Consider the following 23359-nt stretch of genomic DNA (forward strand, 5'->3'; position numbering starts at 1 on the left):
AATAGAATCGGCGTTGAACTTAACAACGAGACGCCTGGGTTGTTATTTGGTGCCGTGTTTTACAAAAAGTTCCCCTGAACAAAATCAATCACACATCACGCTGAGTGAAAAATGGCAAAACTTTTAGAAACATGCACACACGGATTGTTTACCACCTCGCCCCTCATTATATAAACCAACACAGCACAACTGTCTGTTTTTGTGATGGACCATAATGCAACTCGCTCTCGAGGTGCTCGGAGAAAATGACTCACTTCTTCCTCCGGGCTTATTATTGTTTCCCCGCTCGACCGAGCTCGGCAACGCGGAGCTGATGCAAATGCTCGCACCTGCTGCACTGGGGCTTGTCCACTGGCATCCTGGGAAACGTAGGAAATGGCCAACGTAGAAGCAAACAACACGAGATGTCGTTCCCAGAGGAGGTCACGAATAGAAAAACATTGGACAGTAAATATTTACATTCAAACTAGTTATTAATTTTAACCCAATAAATGGAAAAGCTAATATAAATTAGGGATGGGCGAGTATCGGTATCTGGCTGACATTATTTGAAGGTATTGACTGAAAACGACATCACAGTTGCTAGGGGTAACGTTTCGGTCACATTCGCAAGCTGAGCCGTGATTGGTCGATAACTAAGCCTTGCGTAACTGTGACATTTTCAGTCAAAATGAGATGGATCCTTGAACGCCGTCTAAATCAATATTGTATTTAGACTTGCGGGGTGGCAGAGAAAATATTATTGTAAAGAATTGTTTTCCCTTTCACACCAGATGAGCATAGATTTGAATTAGAGCTAGTCCTTTTTGACTCGCATGCATCAAGAGAGATTGGGCAAAAAAATACACCTTGAGGGTCAATCAACTTGCTCAGAACATCATGCTCATTATCCAAGGTTATCTGCCGGCTACTTGCTTTATAAAAACACTGTAGTGGCGATGACTAGCTTTTGTCTTGACAATGTTAAGAGTCTTCAAAGCAAAGTCAATGGGAAAGTGTGCAATGAATTCAAAGTATTTGTTTTCAAATTGAGATACTTGTAAACCAAAGTGTTAGAAATTTTTTTTTAGCGGTGCACAAAATCGACCATGACGTTGATGAGTGCGTGCTAACACTCCGAGGACAAAATAATTCTTTGTCCTGGCTTCGTCCATCCTTGGCGGAGAAAAAAGAAACCGGATGCCGCGCCGTTGCAAACACAAAGCAACTATAGGAAGCGGACAAAGTGAGATTTCAGGCGATGCATTAGCGGGATTCACACCTGCTACCGGCCGCGGGTGTCTCGTGACCACACATGATGCAGCAAATGAAAATTGTTTTCTTTGCCCGAGGGGGCGGGAGCCATCAAAACGTCTCCCCGGAAAAAAACTCTATTTCACACCGGCCATTTCATCATAGCCTGGCTCTATTCAGCCTTCAATTACAATGAAGCACAGAGAAGCATGAAAAGCTTGTAAAGCTTCCTCACTTGCTCGTAAAAGTTTTGGCCTATTTTTCCCAAATGACACGCAGCATTAAAAACGGCATGATTGGGTTTTTTTTTGTTTTTGTTTGCCAGGCCATTGCTGGCTGGAGAGCACAATGTTCAAAAACAGAAAAGAAAATCACGTTGCCTGGTGACGGTTGGGGAGGCGATGAGGGGGGCATTATGCTCAGTGGACCTTGAACCCATGATGCCTAACTGACATAATTCCTCCTTTGCTAACAGTCCTCTCCTCCCAGCTCCAAAGCAGATTGTTGAATATGTCCTTTTAATTTCTAAACAGAATTCTTGGAATAGATTTGAATCAGCTACGGGTACGACCTCTACTGTAGTGGTGGAGATAGTAGAATATTCATTTCTGGAAATGAAACAAAACATGGCCAATACACTTCTTGAACTCTTAAAAAGCGATTCACGGTGTATATGCTGTTTTTGATCGGGACGTATAAATCTCGATTACATTTAAAAGGTACTCGTTCTTTACAGAGGATAAAGAATATATACCTGTGACAATTGTTCACTGTCTGCTAAACTTCTGTTTGTTGTGAAGCAAGGCGAGTTCACTGCTGCTCTATCTCAAGTTTGAGCTAACAAGTGAAAGCAACAACAAAAAATGAGGCAAATGGCGACTCCACTCTTAAAACACATAAGTAGATGAAGCAACGTTTTCTAACGATTTCCATTACATTCTGCTTTTTTGTTGCCAGTAGATATTTTTTACTACTTTTTTGCCATGAAAACCAAACCATCGCATGAATGATGAATTCATTCTCAGTTCGGAGCACCCAGCGGGATATCTTGTGCATATTATGAGTTGCAGGGGAGAAGATAATGTGTCCCCAAGTATGAAAGAGAGACTAATTTATCACTTGCATATATATATATATTTTTTGGCATCGCTTGGCTGTGCATCAGTTCGCCATGTCAGACCATATCAGACTTTTTCGTCACAAAACTTATAAATGTGTTGGGCTTTGGACTATTTCTCATGGAACTCGGAGATAAGAAGTGGCAGAGAGTGGCTCACTTATTAGACCAAAGAATAGAGACTTAGTTCGGCCGGCTTTGTGGCGGGAAGGGGGGGTTGTCATAAAATGGACCCTTTGTCTCACATCTTTTGACGCACAAGTGGACCTTTTTTTCACAAAAGGATCCTTTTGAAGGTCACGGAGATGGCGACCGGGGCAACATCTTTAAGAGGCCGGGTCACCCTGCTCCAAAACAGATGGTGCAGCTGGAAAAGCGGCGTAGACGCCTCACACTGTACAATCCATTTTCACATGATTTGCCACCTGCTTACTTCCCAGCATGCTGCAATGTGGGAGTTTTTTTTTTTTTTCTCTGCTCATGATAACAGAAGCACTCCATCATTAACAATCATCTCATTGAGTTTTTAGTTGAATCTTATGACCAAAGCAGGGCTTCCTGGACTTTTACGGTTTAATTGCTAATACACAACGAATGGCCATAACATCGACATACACATATAAACGATTGATAAAGAACACAAAAGACTTTAATTCACTAAGGCCAACGTGAATCAAAAAGACCTTTGCCAAGAAAATGTGTGCCTGCTTGACAATCAATAAAAGAGTTTACAGCCTTTAACTCTTCATTCGGCGCGGCGATAAAAAGTGACCCGGTCCCAACCCGAAGGCTGCTTTAAAGTAAAGTTAGTTGTGTGTTCCTGGGGTAAAGTTTTTCCAACATATTATCTCCACCTTTCCTGTGAAATAAACTGTACACAGCGGCTTGTCGTTATATTTTTTTTATACAACCGGATACCATTAGCCTGATGCTGTGATGACAGTGATGGGCAATTATAGATGGCTTGGAAAAACCAAAATTATAGTGCGGAGAAAATCTGACATTCCGGCCCATTTCACAGAGCAACATGAAAGAGACGTAATGCTGCAGCAATGTGATTGCCGTAGTTGGGATGGAGTTGTTTGTCGAAATGGCTTCACCAAGTACAAACTCTATATTACACACAACGAGCTCATTAAATGGCAGCCACTGGGTTGTTTAGGGAGCCCTGATGGCGGCCATTTTCCCAAATCATGCCACATCTTCCTGTGGGACTTCAGCTCGCGTGACAATGGATAAATTAGGAAATTTCCAAAATCATTGGAATCAAGATAACCATTAGGCGCTCCCGCTTAATCGAATAGAATTTTGCCTTTCCGCTTGCACTTTTATCACAAGCAGAGCACATCGACAAGGTCAAACAACAACTCCGAATTTTGCTCACACCTGTCGTTTCAAAATCTTGTTATTACTATCAGTTAAAAATATCAGCGACACTTCTATAAAGAAAAGTATTAAAAACGGTGCGAAAAAAATGGTTTTGGTAAGAAACCGCGAGTTAATTACAGCCCGTTTTACACGGAGCTCCACCGAAGCGGGTTATTTTCACCACTGCGTGCTTTCAACATAACCCAAGTGAGAAAATTCCATTTCACACTGTTACTGTTCTACGTCTGACACAAAGTCGGAAGGTGAAGAATCGCTCGGTCAGCTTCGTCGCCTTGCTGATTACACAACAGCAAAACGGATAAAAAAAGTTGTAAAAGTCTAAAAAGGTTTTGTTTAACCAAAAGTTTTTAAATTGTTTTTTTTTTTACCAAAAGCTACCAAAGACTTGATTGACCAACATCAACACAACTCGTCCCCATAATTCTTCAATCAATTAATTTGCTTTTAAAAAAAAAAAAAATCTAAATTGATGCTGAAACATGAGCTGGCTAAATAGGCCAAATTAATTTAACTTAATTAACTTCCTTCTGCAAGCTCGACTCAACAAGTCAAGTCAAGTTTATTTCTATAGCCCTAAATCACAAACAAGTCTCAAAGGGCTTCACATATACAAAAAATGACAATTATTCTCAAACATCCCCTGATCTTAAACTCCCAGGAGGGCAAGGAAAAACTCAAAAAACTCCTATCAGGGGAAAAATAGCGCCTCTGCTGATTGTAGCCAATTAGTGCTCCCCATTTTACCTCAATGTTACCCAATAATCAGTGGAAGTCATTTATTTTACTCGTCCATATATTTTATTCACAGCACCACTTCCAACTCCACAAAATGTGTACTCACTCTCTCGGCCAGTGAGTTTATTTACAAAAAGAAGGAGGCTCCTTATCAGAAGGAGCCTTCATTAGAAACTGCAAGCCTTTTCCCAAGTGGTATCGATCCAAGTGAAGTGCTCCTTTCTGCCCCCTCACCACTGATCCACCGCTGCAAGGAGGCTATTTGCCATCCTGTCTTTGCGGACATGCGCCACGGGACCTCCATTCAATGCGCAACCCTCATTTTCAGTGCTTAATCAGTTTGGACTGGTTCTTTCTTGTGCCGCTGAATGACGAGTGTGTGTGTGTGTAGGGGGGGGGGGAGGTTTCAAGTGGCTAAGGAGGGACGTTGCGATGAGTGCGTGCCGGTTGATTTCCCTCGGTGAGCTTGGAGCCTAGCCACCACCCTACCCCGTCTCACGCCTGTTACCAAGGCACCTTCATCAGGAACATGAAAAGCATCTCCGCCTCCCGGCACTCTCGCTCACCTGTCGACCCGATTCACCCCTTTCCCGCCGTTTCGGTAACATTCCCACCAGAGTCGAAAATTCCCGCCCCAGTTCAACGGGTTAATGTGGTTAATAAATGACACTTGATGACACGCAAAGGAATGCGCTTTGATTTCAACTGGGGTTGGAGACAGTTGCTCATGTGTGCTTGTCAAAGTGAAGTCACAGAGATCATCGACTTTTGTTGAGAAGGATTACCTTATCTCGGTCGACGGCGGCAGCGGCGGCTCTGTCGTCTCCAGCGTGCGATTAGCTGTCATTGTTTAACAATGCAATCCGTGCCTATAACAACCCGGCTTCTTAAATCCACTTTCTAAATGTTCTCAGAGTGGATGAATACAGCTCTGTTGGAATAAAAAAAAAAAACGGCCATTGTAATTTGGAAATGGACATTGTAGTCTACCGCTAACCTACACTGGCGATTTCAGGGTTAGATATTGGCTCCTCTCCTAAGCTCCACTCTGTGCTCAAATTAGCATTAGCGGTAGCCACAGTTTTGTTTTGACGACTTTAGACAAATATATGCTGTCTTTTTCCCCTTCAGAAGAAAAACAATGTATTATCTGTGCTTTGACCAACTTATTTGCTAACCAAAACAGCAGCATGTGGAAATGGCCTCTTGACACGTTGACTCGACATGTGCGCAGCGCTTCATATTTATGTTCTAGTGAGCTCTCAAGCTTATTTGTTCTTGTTTCTCCACAAAAGCCCTTTCTTTCGTTTCACTTGTTGTATGAATTTGACCTTGGGAAATAAATTGTATATAAAACTGTTCCCCAATCCAGATAATGCGCAAAATCTAGCAGATGAGCAGAGCATCCATATGCGTAGGATGTCCTTTGGACTTCAAAAGCCCTCTTGAAGCACCAGAGACAATTTCATTGCATTTGCGTCAGCACGGCACAAAAATAAAACCTCAACTCTGAAACTCGGGCTAAAGTCTTGTAGCGTCTACCCGGAGTTATTGCTTCCTCTTTGATTTTATCCATTTTTTCACCTGCATATCTCACCTTCCTGTCTTTTGTTTGCTTTTCCACCTGCGTCTTATCAAGCTTGTAAGCCCCGCCCCTCCTCTCTGTCCAGTAGCCAATCAGCTGCTTTCCCTCTATTCAGTTTTACTGCCCTTATTACCTTTGTTCTGCATCGCTGTTTACCCGGTTTGCTTCCTTATTGTTCAAACGTCAACTCAGGCAGGTTTTGCTTCCCTTGTTGTTGTTTCTCGCGCCCAAAGAGCCGCAGATCAACTCGACTCCGTGCAGTTTTTCAGTGTATTAAAGTGTATTCCATGTGTTTAAATGCCAACAAGCCCCATTTGTAAATCCAGGTATTGTATTGAAAAATGCCACTGCAAGGTTTCTGAAAATGTAATAAATGCATTCCCACTGCTAAAGCGCGCTAACAAGCAAGGACATCACATTTTAAAATGCCAGCAACGCTTTTGGATATATTTGATGTCTGTGTAAAAAAAGATTGATTATGACCTTGCTGAACACAAAAGTAAAACTATAAAAAAAAGTCACAAAATAGGAATGAAACAACGATGCTTGTGCTAATAATAATAATCAAAATGTGGGGGGAAAAATTCTGTCAATATGAGGGTAAAGTTATTGCTTTTATTTCAACTTTATTCTTATAACTTTAATTTACTTAAGTTTAATTTTTTTCTCCTAGTATGCCAATTTTCCCCCCAAAAATATGACCCATATATTCTCAAAATATTACTTTTATTCCCATTGATTTTAATTAATCGAGTAATTTGATCAATTTTGATTATTGATTCTAATGACTTTTGACTAAAGGTGGTTGGCTATATTAAATCAAATAAACCTGGCTGTATCTTCTTTTGTGAAATGAAACTTCTGTCTTTTATCGACTGTTTCCTCCTGGCTGGCTGTCATCGTGCCAATTTATTTCTACACGCAGTGTTGCTTGTGTCCGCCGGAGCATTCTGCTGTGTCCCAAAAAAAAACCGGAAAAAAAAAACCCATCATCCCAGCAAAGCTTTGAGCTTTGACACATTGCTTCAACCTCAAATTACTCAAGTTTTTCGATTAATCGTTTCAATCGATTAATCGCCTTACACTCTTATTGCAACAATCCCAACAATTTCTCACATAGTTTAGCATTTTTAAACTTCAAAATTGAAGGAAATTGCGAAGCAAATTAGAGCAGCTCATCTTTTTTCATCTATTTAAAGTCTGCTGCTTTACAACACAGGAAGCGGAAGCGTTTAGCGTCTGTCGTTTAGACTTGAATACGATGTGACGCGATGAATAACAGCCACTCTTTAATGTGTCTTTAGTTTCCTCTTAGTGCAAGGACATTACTCTTCTCCCAAAACGCGTTTGGGGACTGACTACTCTGTCCTCTTAGATTGAACTTAAGTGCCGATGAGCTGTTTCATATTCAAGCTTTCACTCTGGATGAGCTGACAGCCACTCGTGAGCACAGCTCCCAGAGTCCTCGCGCTTGGTCCCCGTGAAAAAGTTAACGAGAATAACTGCTCATTATCAGTTGGGCCACGCTAGCCTCTGGTTCCCTGCAGCCTTCTACCTCTTAACCCTCGTCGCATCCAATCCAAGGCTCCTCCTTGCCAGCACTTTGTCTCCATGGTGATGTTGTGAATGGAAATTTAGGCCAAGAGGTTTTTTTTTTTTTGTATGTCTATCTGATGGGAGTTCTTTAATTATAAGTGCTATTCACTTGAGTCAAATACTAAATGAAGTCGTGTGAATTATTAAATTTGGTGGTGGAAATGATAGAGTAGAATACACAGAAATAAATATATATTAAAAAAACATTTGGTATTTATTTGAATGCTCATCACTAATTCAATATAAAAATACGTTATCTTTTTTTTTTTAAAATGATCATTTATTCATCATTTTAAAAACATGTCCCGTCCCTTTGTGTCCTCACAGCAAGCAGCCTGGAGACGGTGGTGGGCATGTACGGCCAAACGTTGGAGATTCCGTGCAACAAAGGAGCCGTGAAAGCGGAAGATGTTCTGATGACAAAGTGGAAATATGTAAGTTGGCGGGGGGAGGTCAGTGGATTCAAAACGTTCGAGTCCGTCTGACACCCAAGGTCCGACACCCATTTATCATGTCGGAGCCACGCCCAGTCTGAGTGCATTTGTGGTGCACCGGAGCGTGCGTCTGTTTCTCAATGTGACAGTTGTGTGTGTGTGTGTGTCTGTGTGTGTGTATGTGTGTTCCTCATGTCTTTGGCAACAAAATCTCCCCAGAATAAAGGGGATGGACACGGAGGAGACCTGCTGGTCAGAACGAAAACCGAAAGCGTCTCCATTATCGCCACGGATGAATACAAGGGCCGCATCAACATGGCCGCCAACTCCAGTCTGCTACTGTCTAACGCCAAGCTGAGTGACCAGCGCACTTTTACCTGCATGGTGGTGCTCAGCTTAGATATCTACGAGTACCCGGTCAACGTGGTTGTCTACAGTGAGTCGCGTCAACAGTTCCCGGAGTGTTCAAAATTGGAAGCTGTTAATGTGAATTTCCAAGCTAGTTTCCAAATTGGAATATTTTGGAAACCACGCCCTAATAGAAATTCAAAGGATTTCCCGTCTGTGTGACCTTTTTGGAGTGCATGCTGCCACTCGGATCATCAATATATTTATAACTGTTTGTATTACAGAGGCGCCCGCAGGAGTGGAGATTTCTGACAAGGCACCAGAGCTGGAGATCGGCAAACCTACCAAGGTGTTTTTTTCTTTTTCATTCCCTGTGTGACAAACGTTACTTATACCGACATCTTTTTTTTTTTTTTTTTTTTTTAAACATCAAGGGAAACTCCCCCCTCCCTCCCCTCTCTTGAGGCGTTGTGGTGACCATGTTACTACAGTAATGAGCCCTTTTGAAGTGGTGCTCATGAATTAGTAAGCAGCACATCCCACGCCGCTGCAATTAGAATTCCCGCAGGACCAGAGAAATGTCTTTGGGCGTTTCATGGTCCATTGCGTAGAATATCCTCAAGTTATCAGGAGCCGGGAGGGGGAGGGTTGGCTTTACTGATATTTGCTGAGTGACTTTCGAAGTGTTTTTTTGAGGGATTTTTGTCATGTCGTTCCACAGCTGGCCACTTGTGTCGCAAAAGACGCCAACCCGGCAGCCAACGTCACATGGCTGAAGGACAACAAACCTCTGGTGGATGGCGTCAAAGGTGCGTTCTTTGTTTACAAAAAGGATGCGCTGTCTCCGATTGGTTTTCTCTCCCGTTAAGGTCCTTGAATGGTGTGAATGTCAACGAGTCATTGATTGAGAATTGATCCCACATTAGCTGCACAAAAGTCAGCTATGTGGATCACTACACCGTTTTCCTTATACCGCATCTCATTTGACGCTGTCGATTTTTGCTACTTGGTCCGAGGGCGGCGAGCTGATATCAAATCGGTGACCATTCTTGTTCATTATTCGGTCAATATTTCATCCTTGTGCTGTCATTGTGATATCTGTTGATACCCGATGACTAAAACAAGCACACATGCTAACGTTAGCCTAGCTTGGACATAGATTATCATACTGTTATTGTTGACTTGACTGATTTGTTTAATGCCGCATGGAAAACTGACTGCCCCGGAGTCTGTTCGTCCTAGTCTGGAGTTCCTCGTGAAGTCTATTTGTAGTGTACATCAAAAGAGAACGAGTCAACAGAATTTCCACATGGGGCTGAAGTTCTAAATTTGCGATCGCGTCTTTGTGACGGCTCGTCGTTTGTTTATCGGCGCAGGCGTTTCCATCCGAGGCTCGGTGCAGGTTGACCCCGTGACCGGCCTGTCCAGCACCTCGTCCACGCTGGAGTACTCGGCTACCAAAGAGGACGCCGACGCACAGTTCTCGTGCAGCGCTCGGCACCAAGTTGGCAAGGAGTTGATGTCATCCGAGCTCACTTTCACCATCACATGTGAGTCGACCGACTTTCTTCGTTTGGATGCAAAATTGCAAATGTTTCTCTGAGTTTCATCACTGCGGGACTATGAAATAATAATTTCGACTCGTGTTTACCTCCCTTGAATGAAAATGTGTTTTTTTCTTCTTCTTTTAGAACCAACAGTGTTATACGGGTTATCTGAAAACTTTTTGGTCCTCCCGTGTTGCGGGGATGCCGGCAAAACAGGATTAATGCAAAAGCGCCATTAAATATTGAAGCTGCTTGCTCGCTGTGGCCTCCAAATAAGCGGGTGCACTTTCACACAAGGGGTCTGTCAAAGACTCAGCGCAAACTGAATTTTGCCTCGCGTTTTGAAAAATATTTTTTTGGGCCAACAACTACCATCCAAATATGTTTGTTTTGCTGGCTTGGCACCTTTAAGAGCACCTCATTGTCACGGCTTACTATTTGCTCCCAGACTCCACGGAGAACATCATCCTTCAAGTGATTGCCCCAGAACCTCTGCTGGAAGGCGACAACGTGACCCTCAAATGCGTAGCGGATGGCAACCCGGCGCCGACCAGCTTTAACTTCCACCTGAAGGTACCGCTGATGAGCCAAAGTCTCACACGGTGTCGTTAATCAGCGGACCACCCCGAGCTAATCAGCGGCTATTGTGCGTGTGTGTTTGCAGGGCGATGTCATCCCGGTGAAAAATACAAATACATACACCCTCGCTCATGTCTCCCGTGACACCACCGGTGAATACCAATGCTCCCTAATTGACAACCCCGCCATGATGGCTTCCAAGGACGTCACAGTCAATTGTAAGACATCACGCCGTGTTTGTCTGAAAAATGACTGTCATTTTTCTCCTTTTTTTTATTTTTGGAGCCTCTTGTGTTGCTGTCGAGAGTAAAGCGTGTTTGCCCCGTACCGTTCAGATCTCTTGGTCTTCGTACTTTGTTGTGTCATTCTCCGCTAATAAGCCGCGGTGCAACAAAAGAAGTGGAGTTAATAATAGAAATATCTCCGAGCTTGTCAGAGACACGAGCCGTCTTTTCTCCATCCTCTCACGTCTTTGTCTCTCTCAGACCTAGACATCAATTTAAGCCCCACTGGGAACGTCATCAAGACAGCCGGGGAGGCCTTGGAGCTGTCTTTTCAGATCGACTCTTCGGGCGAATCAAAAGTCTCCTGGACCAAGGTAAAAAAAACAAACAAAAAAAACAACTCGGGCTGTCGAAAGCGTCTGCCTCAAAGAATAGTTTACTCTTGAAACGAAAAATACTATTTTGTTCTAATCAGGACAATGTCAAGCTGGACAAAGAGCCCAAGTTTAACAAGCTGAAGTACTCCGATTCTGGCCTCTATGAGGGTGAGGTGGAGATGGGGGCACTCCGCAGGAAGGTTTCTTTTGACCTGGTTGTTGAAGGTACGGACTCAAATTGTATGTCGAAATGCCCATTTTCAATAAAGACCTATTCACAAGAAAATATCTAATTCATAATTATTTGTCACATTTTAATTGTCATATCAGTCAGGCTGAGCTCAGCTTGTCTCCTCGGTAGCTTCGCCTCAGGAAAGCCATATTTTATTCAAACGGAAAGGAAACGTTGCTTTCGATTAGCACAAATTAGCATGCCCTCTCATTTTTTGCATACAAAAGATGAAGGGGGAAAGAAAAATGACCCTTTGTGATTTCTTTGCATTTCTGTGCCCAGCTGTCCAGGAGCTGTTGCCAGGCAACCAGCTGAGACTCTACAAAGTCCCTGACAGCTATAGAGTTAACAAAAAAACTGGCAGGATTAGGCAAATGATGTCCTTTTGACTAATTAGTGGTCTTTGCCAAGTTTATTATCACTGCTGTTCACTCTTTTGGGTTGAAACGGGAGGTTGACAGTTTCAATCATCAAAAAAAAAAAGAAGTGAACACTTCTGGCTATTGCTTTGAGCTCTGCACTTTATATTGGATGTGTGTGTGTGAATGAAAAAGGAACATCACAAGAGCGTCGTGTTTGTTGCAGGCGCTCCAGTGATCAAACAGCTGTCCAAACACCGTAGTGAAGATGGTCAACATAAAGTCTTGATTTGTGAGGCCGAGGGCTCTCCAAAGCCATCTGTTTCCTGGAGCATCAATGGCACCTCGGTATGTACACACACACACACACACACACACACACACATAGTGCCACAGTGGCGACGAGAGAAATTGTTTTCATTCCTTTTTCTCTGGAAACTATACAAGCAAAAGCAAAAGGAGGGTTGTGATCATAAATGTTTTTCTGTTTTTGTTTTTTTTGTTGATTTTTCTTTCTCCAAAAAGCAACACAGCAGTCAGCTGTGCCGCCAATTTGGGATCGCAAAACCAATTAGCCGTATTGTCACCGTTACCAAGGTTACGTGAAGATCAATAGCTCTTTTCCCCTATTTTGGATTTGATAATCTCTAATAATGAAGAAAGGAATTGATTGTTGAGACATTTTTTACAATGTAGAAATACGCTGATAACCTGGAAAGTCTTTTTTTTTTTTGCAGACATCTGGTGTTTCACTTGATGTATTTTAAGAAATCAAACGCATATTTGAGTTAAAACATATCATTCGCACGAGACAGAAGAGCGTCATTGTCAATTTGCTTTGACGCCTGCTGTCCATATGAAAATGTGTTCTTATTATGTCTGACATATCAACGTTCACACCACAAAATGAGATGGGGGGGGGGGGAAATGCTTTTACAACGCTAATGTCACTCAGTCTTTTTCAGGAAAACCAAGTCTATTCATATTTTTAAAATTGTTGATGAACGTGTGAAAGTATGAAACATCACCCATGACGTTTTCCGTATAATGAATAAATAGTATCAGTTAATGTCGTTTCATTTGAAAATTACATTTTTAATTTGATTCATGTAAAACATATTTTAAGGAAATAACATTACTCTTTCCTGTAAAATGACGTTTGTCCTGTATGATTCTAACTTTATTTAATGACAAAACTTTCTTAAATCTACACCTTTATTCAGTACAATTCTTCTCTAAGAGTATTAAGGACCTATTGGAGGGGCTGCCTTTTACTCGTAAAATCTCTTTTATTTTCAATAACTGAGCATAAATGAGACGTGGCCTGAAGAAAGGAGCGGATTTTCCAAAAGCATCACCCACCCCCCCCTCCTATCTTCACTGGATGATCCTGATGAGCGCCACATTGCCTTTTGTTTGGTTTTCTTTCCACCTGCAGCTGTCGCACCTGTGAACATATCCGATCCTGGCAATTCGAGGCAGGTGCACCCTTGGAAAGCACAAACAAGCTTAATTTCTCCCAGGCACGATCACCTTGTTGACACAAAGTAAAAATCCCGCTTTTTTTTGGTTTTTGTTTCTTCACTTAGTGTACCTGAGAGGCGACTGACAGGACAAAAGTGTCAACGCGGGCAGAGTGAATTACATCCGTGACCTCGAGGGGCTTTGGTCTGGAAATCTATTTGCGCGGGATAATTTTCTTTGCTTTTAGTCCAAGCTGCACTCAAAGGGTGTTGCTTATTCTTTTGTGTGTGTGTGGTTTTTTTTTTTTTGTGTGTGGTATCGGCTTCAGCGCTTCCGGGCATACACTTGAACGAGAAACTCAAACTGGTTGAACATTGCCTCCTAGTGGTGCTTAAAAGCACTCGCCATTTTGTCAACGTCCCAGGTTACAAGAGTCATTCCTCAAATAACACTCGCACAGTTCTCCTTTGTGCTTTAATTCATTATTATTAAATGTAGGTGTTATTGGAGAAGACATGCCGCCATTAAAAAAACGATCTTCTCTGAAAAGGCAAATGAACCGTGCTGCAATTTTCTCTCCCCCCCCCCACAGCATGATGAAAGTCCCTTCGTCAATGGCAAGGTCACGCACAAAATCACGGTGGTGCCCACTGTCAACCTGACCGTCTCCTGCACCGTGTCCAACGAATTTGGCGAGGACACGCGGGACATCAATGTGTCGTCTCGTAAGTACGCCGTAGCCCACCCGGTGGCGTCATCCGCTAAGCCGCCTTCATCGGCGCTTCCGCTCCACCGACGCAGCTGTCCAATCCGCTCGCATGCTGACTCAACATTATGACACTTATCATTATTCACTTTCATTAACTGCTTTTTTTTTCTTCACTGGTAAACAAATATGTACTAACAATAACACAATGTGGACAAAAGTATTGGGGCATTTAGCATTTACAAACACCGTAAATGTTCAGTAATTGTGGTTAATTACGAAGGCTTCTACCACACTAATTAAGTGATGACTTTTTTCAGGTATGTCAAAATACTTTTGTCCATCATCACAAATAACTTGCATGCCAACCGTCTCATCCTAAACGATTGCTGAGTCACTGCCGTATCCTCTTTTCCCGCTGAGTCATGTCTGCGCGGGTGTGTGTTGGGATGCTGGGACTCAAGTCGACTCGTCCTCTCTCTGATTCGAAACTCCTGCATGCAGACAGTAGACTAGACGTAGTAGCCTTAGACGTCATTTTTGCCTTGGTTGAACGATAATTTTCATTTCGTATCTGATTTCAGTATTTGAGGAGGTGAGAGTGGATAAACGAGGTAAGTCGTAGACGTCTTTTTGCATGTGGTGGAAGCGGCCGGAGAGCAAATGTTGTCTGAAAGAAAGCGATACGTGCGGAATACTGATACACGGAAGGAACGGCGCCACCAGCATCCTGGCAAACATGACCCATTTTCCTGCTGGCTGAACAAATTACGTCACAAACAGGATTGCTGTCATTAACATTTACCCCAGCGAGTCATAATCACGTACAGTGGCAGTGTGTCCATCCAGCCAACGCGTTTAGGGTTCAACTTCCTGTTTGTGGTCAGGAAGGTCCGCACTGGCGCGTGACCGTCAGCGGCGTGACGCCGGCGTTTGTTTTGTGTCACGCAGACCAATCGGACGACGCCGATCAAACCAAGTTGGTGGTCGGGGTGGTGGTTGGACTTCTCATCGCCGCCATGGTCATTGGGCTGGCTTACGGGATCTACCAGAAGAAATCCAAGTGAGTCGTAATTGCGACCACTATGCGGTCGAGTGGAATATGTTCGTGCGATCACATCAACAAATGTATTTTGTACTTATGAGGCTCGGGAATCATGTCAGCTAGCATTTTTAGCCCAAATAACACGCCTACTGTATCTTTGCGTGTGTGCGGCTTTAAAAGCCGGTGAGTGCCGTGGGTGTCAGCTTAACCAAATGTGCCGCCCTCATTAGACAAGGCAGCTGGAAGACCGGCGAGAAGGAGAACGGCTCCTCCGAGGAAGAGAGAAAGCTGGAGGAGAAGGTGGAGGAGAACAGCCAAAAAGCCGAAGTGTAGAGAAACGCCCGAGCCGCCTGCCATCCGTTGGGAATGTGAAAGGTACGCAAACTCGCGCACTCGTCACAACCCGTGTCAATTCCTACTTACGTTGTCGTCCTTTGCAGTGAGAACATGGAACTTTGCACGTTTCTCCTCCTCACCTCATCTCTTGAGAAAAGAAGAAAAAAAAATGTGTACATTACAATGAAGACAGCTTGGATTTGATTTCAGGGAGAATTTGACTACAAATCCAATCCCACTCTGGAGGAAAAAAAAAAAGCAGACAATTGGATACTGTATGTGATCTACATGCACTACTTGACACGCGCGCGCATATACACAGTTGTAGCTCTGTCTTCTGTTAGCAGTCATGTTTGTTAGAAAGGAACTTTTTTGGTTAGTTGCTGCAAGTGAAATCACTTCTAGACCAGTTTTGCCTTTGCTGTAAAGATGTGTGGAAAGCGCATCGTGTCTTGTTATGTCATCTGCTTTTTTTTTTTTTTTTTTTGCTTTTTTAGGATGTATATACATCTGTTTGTTCATTCGTGGCGTAGAGAAAGGACTAAAGGGTTATAACTGATGTTGGTCTTGGCGAGGATGCGCCATTTATAATTTTTTTTTCCAAATGTACTGTGCAGTGGCGGCGGCCGCCACCGAGCAGGTAGATTGATCCCGGCGAGTGATGTCCATGTCACTTGCCCTTTCAAGGAAATCTACCCGCTCGGGTCTTCATTTTTGAGTTTGAGTTGTCACTGCTGGATCTCAAAATGGGACGATTCCATTGTGAAGTATGAGTTTTATTTTGTCGTTGTTGCTGTTACTATTTATGTTGTGCAAGAAAAAGAGCTTTTTTCCCAAGTTTTGAATTGTTGATGAAACCACGCTTGCAGACTTGAGACGTATCTTAGTTAATTTCTGATTTGAAAGCATCCAATTGGAAGAATGACCAAAGAAAGTGAACATTGCCATGCAAGTATTGTAAATATCTGTTTTGTTTTTTGTACTTTTGTTTAAAATAAAGTGTACATTTGGAAAACATGGCCACTGTTTTATTTTTTTATTTTTTTATTGTGTGTGTGTGTGTGGGGGGGGGGGTTATTGCCATTCAACAGCATTTAAAAAAAAAAAAAAAGTTTCTTAAGTTAATACCGGTATGTTGGGGACCCCCTTACTTAGATGACACAAAAGCACCAATGATTAGCCACCTCCTTCAAATAAACCCCTTTTAACAATTAAACTTTGCTGACAATTTATGACTGTTTAAGCTTTTGTGGAGGTCTGAGCTCTGTGACATCCTTTGTGGTACTGGAGCTACTAAAAGGGGTAATAAGTAGCTGGATTCAGATCAGCAATTAGTATAATTGGACATGAAGATAGGCTATGGAAGTACATGATCATTATATAGAGTTGCGTGATCATTAAAATACGAATCTTTTACATGATCATCACCAGTGAAATTGCTGCCGATGTACAAAATAAACTACAAATCAAAAGAATGAATAACAATACATCTGTTTTTAAAGCACTTTACTGGACACACAAGGACACTTTACAGTTCATACAAAGGCCAGATTGTTAATTGCAGAGTGTATGTATGCTATCTCGCTCTCTCTCTATGTGTGTGCGCGTGCGTCACAGTCAGAATTCAACGATTTTATCAGTTTTTTTTAATCCAGAGATGTACCTAATAAAGTGTCCAGTGAAATCTTGCTCTTCAACCAATTTGAATCTCTGCTGCCATCTTGTGGTCAATAATAGACTTCACTGTTAGCACACGTCTGCAATTTTGTTAGGTTGTAGTGATTTCTTTAAGATTTTTATTTTTTTTCTTAAGGTATTGCGTTGAAAACAGTTAATCAAATTGCAAGCTCATGAAGTAGACCTGTTTTTTGTAAATAAGAAAAATAGTCGAATACCAAACAATACTGTTCTTAGTTGTGAGAAAATTAAATATTGTATTCAAATTAAAGAGAACATTCTGTTAATGTATTATGGTGACTTCTATGATTAGCCACGCCACATGTCACATTTTTACAATATTTCCATATAATTCAGTATTTCTTTCAGATACAAATGTCTAATTGTAATAATTCAAGGGAAATTATATTACATAGTATTTCTGTCTGAAATCTAATAAAATACAAGCTACAGTATTATAAAGAATATACAAAACACCTATAAAAAATAAAAAGAAGCTTTTTTCCAATATAAATGGCTGCGTAAAGTTAATAAAACTTCTCTTTGTACATATATCTGCTGAAGTGTAGCCACAAGTAAAAAAAAAAAAAATCCAATGAAGTTACGCGTAAGGCGCTGTGGAAGAGTTTCTCTGTCCTCTTTGGCCAGTTACATTTTCTTCGTCATTGGTGCATCCGGGTACTTTCGGGTTTTGATTGACAGTTGCCATGGCAACAAGCGAGCGCATCGCCATTTTGTCAGGAGTTTTTTTTTTCCTCCCCCCCCCCCCCCCCCCCCCCCCCTTCCAGCTTCAGTCTTTTTCAAATGTTTCTCCCTTCCCGCCGGAATAATGCTGTCAGTGGATATACATTTGACGTTTTCGGATAACGAGATGCGTCTAATGGATCGAGTGAAGAAAATCAAGAGGCCGACGTTTTAACGCGGTAGAAATAATTAGGCGGCGCCGCCGCGAAAGTCGGCTTGTCCGCGTCTGTGGTCCACCGGGCCGGTTCACTGCGCAGGTTTGGACCGCGCGCCATTTTGTGAAAATTGACACAAAATTCCAAAGCGGAATTACCGGAGGACGCGGTGTCCGTTTGGGCTTTCAAACACGCCGAATCCACCGTCGCCGTCGCGCCGCTCGAGGAGGTCGACGCGAATTTGACAAAAGACTGCGTAAAAATCGCTTTGACGTAGCATTTATTTAGCGGCGGGGGCTAACGATTGTTAGCTCGAGGCTAGCCCGGGACAGGTCGCTAACGTTAGCCGCGTTCATTTTGTCAACTAGCACTAGCCCGATTCGCTAAAGCTTAGCCACTAACTTATGCGTGCTAGTCAACGCTAGCATGTTGCTAGTCATCAGCTGATGGTAACGTTCCTCCCGATCGTCGATCCCCCGTCCAAAATGGAGTGTTTATTAGAGCTGCCTGGCAAATAATTGTCATATTTGCCCGTCGGAAGACGGACGCCGGATTGGATTTAACGTGATCATTCCTCGCTAACCGTGCAAAGGGAGGGGAGAATCTCAAGCTGGATAAGTTTCCTCATCATACAGGTTATTGGACTTTAAATGAAGATCGTGCCATCAGAGGTGAGCGGCTACTACATTTATTTGGTTTTTCTTTTAAACGGGATGCAGCCTTGTGCTTCGTGCGGATTGTTTTGTATGTATAAATCAAAATCGATGATGGATCTGTGAACGGTAGCTCAACCGCGGTACATGGCGGGGCTAGCTAACCCATTCGTGGGGCTGAAAGTCGAAGTGTTAAATGAGGACTATTTTCCATTTCGAAGGCGTTCTAAAAAAAAAAGGGGGGGGGCGGCTGTGTGTGGAGAGTCATGCTGGTACCGCTAACATTAACCCTGCGGTATTACAGTGTCATTGTGCGATCGGGCTTTTTATAACACACACGCACGTCTTTATTTTAAACCTGGATTGGTTGAATTATATACATATGTGTGTGAGAGCTCGTCTAGCCTTCATGTTGCTAATGCCCGAGTGCTAATTCAACGAAGCCCTTGGCTAATGGTTAACGTTGACTTGTTGACGAACCAGCTGAGTGGGCCCCAACAACCCGCTGGCTCAATTGAGCACAGCGTCACTAGCTAAAGCCTTCCTGTCCACCACCGATGGATGGATGGATGGATGGATCGCATCGGATCACTAGACGAATCCCCTCGGAAGGACGACATGCGTTTACGGGGGACCAGAATAGCACTGAATATGCGTTCTAATAATTTCCAGCCATGACGAAATTCGCCCCTTCGTCTGTAAGTACACCGCTACCCACAGCCGCGGTCGTTATTACATATATAGATGGATATTTGCGGGCTGGTTTAAGATTTTGGAATGCAGTCTGATGGGGGGGCCTATTATAGAGGTCACTAATATGATATCATGATATAGATATATATCTATATATCTATCTATCTATATATATCTCTCTATATATATATATATAGTGCACCTTCAAGGCCTCTGTGGATTGTTGAGACAGAAAAGGAACTGTTCAGATGCAGCCAGTCCTGAACAGATATATCAAGATAATTTCCACCCCAAAAAAATGAAGCAGTGTGCTCCTATTTTTGGAGGGAATGTAGTGTTAAAACCAAACAATCTGTGTGATTGTAACTCCAGTCCATACAGACAAGAAAATCTACTCTGCAGACTTTTATATCTCCAAAGTAGACTTTTTAAAGTTTGAACTCAACTCGCTGGACATCCTACAACTCATAGACAGACTTAAACCAACTAAAACTAGTAGAGGACGTCTCATTATAAACACACACACACACACAAAACTAGTGATAATAATGTGCTTTTATTCCTTGTAGTTGGTTGTCTGCTGGACTCTCCTGCCAGGATGATATGACATTTTTGCACAAGATGCATCCAGGTTAGCGGTTGTTGTGTGTTTACATCTCTCTCTATATCCTCTTCTACTAAATGGGAAGCGGTGAAGTTAAGTTCCTCCCTGTCGCGGTGCTCTTCTCCAAATTTGCATCACGCTGTTATGTGGGACAAAGATGCAGCGCAGTTGAACTTTTCAGTGCATTAGGTGATTACCTGTAGTGGTTTTTAAAGCTAGCAAATGGAAGCTAACATGTCGAAGAATTGCAAAGAAATGTTCCATTTAAACCAGGTCGTCATGTATGTATTTATAAGTGGAGCAGAAGGCATCTTGTGTTACACCTTGTGTGCGCCTTTAAATACAGCCTTTGCCTGCGCGCTCTCGTCTTGCCGTCCGTCGCCTGCCTTTATTGCTTGTCGCTGGGCTGGCCGTGTATTTTGAGGCGCTCCCCGGGCTGGCTCAGCTTTCCAACGCTCTCGTCGCGAGTGTAGCTTTTGGGGCTGTGCGGCTATTTTGCCGTCAGCCTCTCGTGTCGAAAGCGGCGTCTAAGTATGCCAAAGTTCAATTTGATTTCTTGTTTATTTCTTGTTTTCTCATTGGAAAATGGGAGCCGCTCTGCCCTGGCAACAAAAGTAGGCTATTTGCATACCGCCTTGTGATTGGCCTGTGCGTTGATGGGCTTGCCAAATCACGCTGTATCTCTGTGGTGATAGGCTATGCTAATTAGGTGCTGTTGCTGGGATTCTGAATAGTGGTTACTGTGGAGCGCTGCTGAATTGTGTTGTGTGCTGAGAGATGCTGATAGCTCAACGTGCTATTTCATATTTTTTTTTTCCCCCCCCCATTCCTTCTGCCTTAAAATGAAGGATGATTCACTGTACAGTATGCCGGGCCTTTCTTTTCACCCCTTTTTACTCTGCAGCCTGCTCATGCGCTGCCCTTTTTCTCCTTGCATCTTGCTCATGCAACCAATAGGATTTATTTTACTCGTTCAATTTGATGCTTTAAAAGCAACGTGTTAATTTTGTCGCATATATGCCATTTCACTGCGATTATCCTCCTCCCATTTTGTCTGCAAATCTGTCAGTTCGGCTGTATCACACTGATCATTTCAATACACGCGTCAATATTAAATATTGCTTACATTTCATTTTTGCACCGTTTTTCCCTCATTTAAGAGCACACATGCAGATCTATGCTTACCTGTTGGAAAAGCAAATGAGTAGTTGATCTATGAATACAGGGCACATTGTCCTGTATGTCGTGTGTGTGAAAAGTAAATACTACCCCTCTGCATTGTAATGACACATTGTCATGGTTAGTCTCTTTGTTTTGATGGCATATCTCGCCGGCGCGGCGACTCAAGGCAAGGTGCTAATGTCTTGCAGGAGGAGAGACTTCAGCATGCAAACCTTCGTCTGTCCGGCTTGCGCCCTCTTTTTCTTTACACACTGCTGGTCTTCAGATGGCTGCTCCAATGCCCCATACGCACCAGCAGTACAGTGAGCGCCACCAGCCAAGCACTGACCAATCTGTTACGGTCTTACCGTACAGCGACCAGACGACACAGCTCACTGCCAATCAGGTACAGGGACACATCCCAAGTAGCTCCAAAGCGCCGCTCAATAACGGTGGCGCTTGAATTGTTGACCAAAGGACAAACATGTCATTTATGATCTGTTATGTAACATTTTTGATACTTCAGAGGCACATGCCCCAGTGCTTTCGTGACCCAACTTCAGCTCCCCTGAGGAAGCTCTCCATTGACCTTATCAAAACATACAAACACATCAATGAGGTCAGTCGGAGCATTCTGAAGCAATGACATGAATCCCAAATTAATGTTGTTGTTGTTGTTGTTTCTTTCCGCCCCTAAACTTTGTTTTTCTTTCTCCCTTCAGGTGTATTATGCAAAAAAGAAGCGGCGGCACCAACAGGGTCAGGGCGAAGACTCCAGTCACAAAAAAGAAAGGAAGGTCTTCAATGATGGCTATGACGATGATAACTATGACTACATCGTCAAGAATGGGGAGAAGTGGATGGACCGATATGAGATTGATTCCTTGATAGGAAAAGGATCATTTGGACAGGTGGGTACTGCTGCTACGCGTTTGTTAGCTAAGCGTAAATCATCAGCTATTTTCAGTATTTTAACCGTCGTCATTTAAGTCAAACTTTAGCCGACCGTTGAACGTCTTTCTTTTTTTTTTTAGGTTGTGAAAGCGTACGACCGAGCGGAGCAGGAATGGGTTGCAATTAAGATCATCAAGAACAAGAAAGCTTTCCTCAATCAAGCCCAGATTGAAGTGCGCCTCCTAGAGCTTATGAATAAACATGACACCGAGATGAAATACTACATTGGTAAATAAACACTCGCTTCCAATCCGTTCAGTCACACACTCCAAATTCTTGTAACGCCTGGACACAACCGTCTCTTTCCCACAGTTCACCTGAAGCGGCACTTCATGTTTCGGAACCACCTCTGCCTCGTGTTTGAGATGCTTTCATATAACCTGTACGACCTGCTCCGAAATACCAACTTCCGCGGCGTCTCGCTCAACCTCACCCGGAAGTTCGCTCAGCAGCTATGCACGGCGCTGCTGTTCCTGGCCACGCCCGAGCTCAGCATCATCCACTGTGACCTGAAGCCCGAGAACATCCTGCTCTGCAACCCGAAGAGGAGTGCCATCAAAATAGTGGACTTTGGCAGCTCGTGCCAGCTGGGACAACGGGTACCTAATGCTCTTTGGCATGACCGCGTCGCGTGCAGGATTCCAAATGTATACAAAGTGCTAATTGTTTGTCTTTGTCCGTGCAGATATACCAGTATATCCAAAGTCGCTTCTACCGCTCCCCAGAGGTGCTTCTGGGAATGCCCTACGACCTGGCCATCGACATGTGGTCCTTGGGTTGCATCTTGGTGGAGATGCATACAGGAGAGCCTCTCTTCAGTGGAGCCAATGAGGTATATGGAAGACCATTATCCAACAGATCATGTCCACGCCCGTTGTTTTGTCACGTGGGTCAATATCGCCATACCTGCACACCTTTTGTCATTATGAAAATGTGGTGGGACATTTACATTTTAAAGTCTCATTTTATGGGCAGTAGTCACAGGCAGATGCAGAAGTCTCTGAAAATGCGTCTCTTCCTTTGTGACTTTTCTTAATTGGATGTACGTGATTTTTGACAATTTGTTTGATAAGCAACTTGCAATTTACATGTGCAAGTTGTCCAGGCCTGTCTTGAAATGTGTTGAACCTGATTTGTGATGACTTTCTCAGGTGGACCAGATGAACAAAATAGTGGAGGTTCTCGGCATCCCACCTAATCACATAATGGACCTAGCCCCAAAAGCCAGGAAGTTCTTTGAGAAGCTTTCAGATGGTACATGGAGTGTTAAAAAGACCAAAGATGGCAAAAGGGTAAGCGGTGATCTTTACACAATTTCTGAATCCACCAAATAAAATGGAAAAAGATAGGTCACTGTCTTTTCTTTTTCTTTTCCTCGCAGTATAAACCTCCAGCTTCGCGGAAGCTCCACT

At 43.1% G+C, this 23359-nt stretch overlaps 2 protein-coding genes across 6 annotated transcripts in view; both read left to right on the top strand.

Moving 5' to 3' along the window:
- Positions 1 to 16321, top strand: part of LOC119132214 (CD166 antigen homolog) — a 31719-nt gene extending 15398 nt beyond the window's left edge. Inside the window, exons 2-16 of one of the 3 annotated variants that reach the window (XM_037267276.1) lie at positions 7983 to 8089; positions 8309 to 8525; positions 8722 to 8786; positions 9159 to 9246; positions 9814 to 9987; positions 10433 to 10557; positions 10649 to 10781; positions 11049 to 11161; positions 11263 to 11389; positions 11982 to 12103; positions 13812 to 13944; positions 14510 to 14539; positions 14877 to 14988; positions 15201 to 15345; positions 15411 to 16321. In XM_037267276.1, coding sequence (XP_037123171.1) covers positions 7983 to 8089; positions 8309 to 8525; positions 8722 to 8786; positions 9159 to 9246; positions 9814 to 9987; positions 10433 to 10557; positions 10649 to 10781; positions 11049 to 11161; positions 11263 to 11389; positions 11982 to 12103; positions 13812 to 13944; positions 14510 to 14539; positions 14877 to 14988; positions 15201 to 15303 — 1649 coding nt within the window. In that variant the 3' untranslated portion in view covers positions 15304 to 15345; positions 15411 to 16321. Of the gene's footprint in view, positions 1 to 7982; positions 8090 to 8308; positions 8526 to 8721; positions 8787 to 9158; positions 9247 to 9813; positions 9988 to 10432; positions 10558 to 10648; positions 10782 to 11048; positions 11162 to 11262; positions 11390 to 11981; positions 12104 to 13811; positions 13945 to 14245; positions 14441 to 14509; positions 14540 to 14876; positions 14989 to 15200; positions 15346 to 15410 lie in introns of those variants that run through there. The other 2 variants (XM_037267277.1, XR_005099814.1) reach the window with 2 other exon arrangements.
- A 1423-nt stretch (positions 16322 to 17744) lies between these two features.
- Positions 17745 to 23359, top strand: part of LOC119132302 (dual specificity tyrosine-phosphorylation-regulated kinase 1A-like) — a 7959-nt gene continuing 2344 nt past the window's right edge. Inside the window, exons 1-10 of one of the 3 annotated variants that reach the window (XM_037267442.1) lie at positions 17745 to 18553; positions 19798 to 19859; positions 21203 to 21399; positions 21520 to 21612; positions 21716 to 21904; positions 22028 to 22175; positions 22260 to 22546; positions 22633 to 22779; positions 23099 to 23239; positions 23329 to 23359. The exon at positions 23329 to 23359 is cut by the window's right edge and continues 273 nt beyond it. In XM_037267442.1, coding sequence (XP_037123337.1) covers positions 19832 to 19859; positions 21203 to 21399; positions 21520 to 21612; positions 21716 to 21904; positions 22028 to 22175; positions 22260 to 22546; positions 22633 to 22779; positions 23099 to 23239; positions 23329 to 23359 — 1261 coding nt within the window. In that variant the 5' untranslated portion in view covers positions 17745 to 18553; positions 19798 to 19831. Of the gene's footprint in view, positions 18554 to 19797; positions 19860 to 20210; positions 20447 to 21202; positions 21400 to 21519; positions 21613 to 21715; positions 21905 to 22027; positions 22176 to 22259; positions 22547 to 22632; positions 22780 to 23098; positions 23240 to 23328 lie in introns of those variants that run through there. The other 2 variants (XM_037267443.1, XM_037267444.1) reach the window with 2 other exon arrangements.

The sequence above is a fragment of the Syngnathus acus genome, chromosome 13 (assembly GCF_901709675.1).
Source record: "Syngnathus acus chromosome 13, fSynAcu1.2, whole genome shotgun sequence".
NCBI classification, from domain to species: Eukaryota; Metazoa; Chordata; class Actinopteri; order Syngnathiformes; family Syngnathidae; genus Syngnathus; species Syngnathus acus.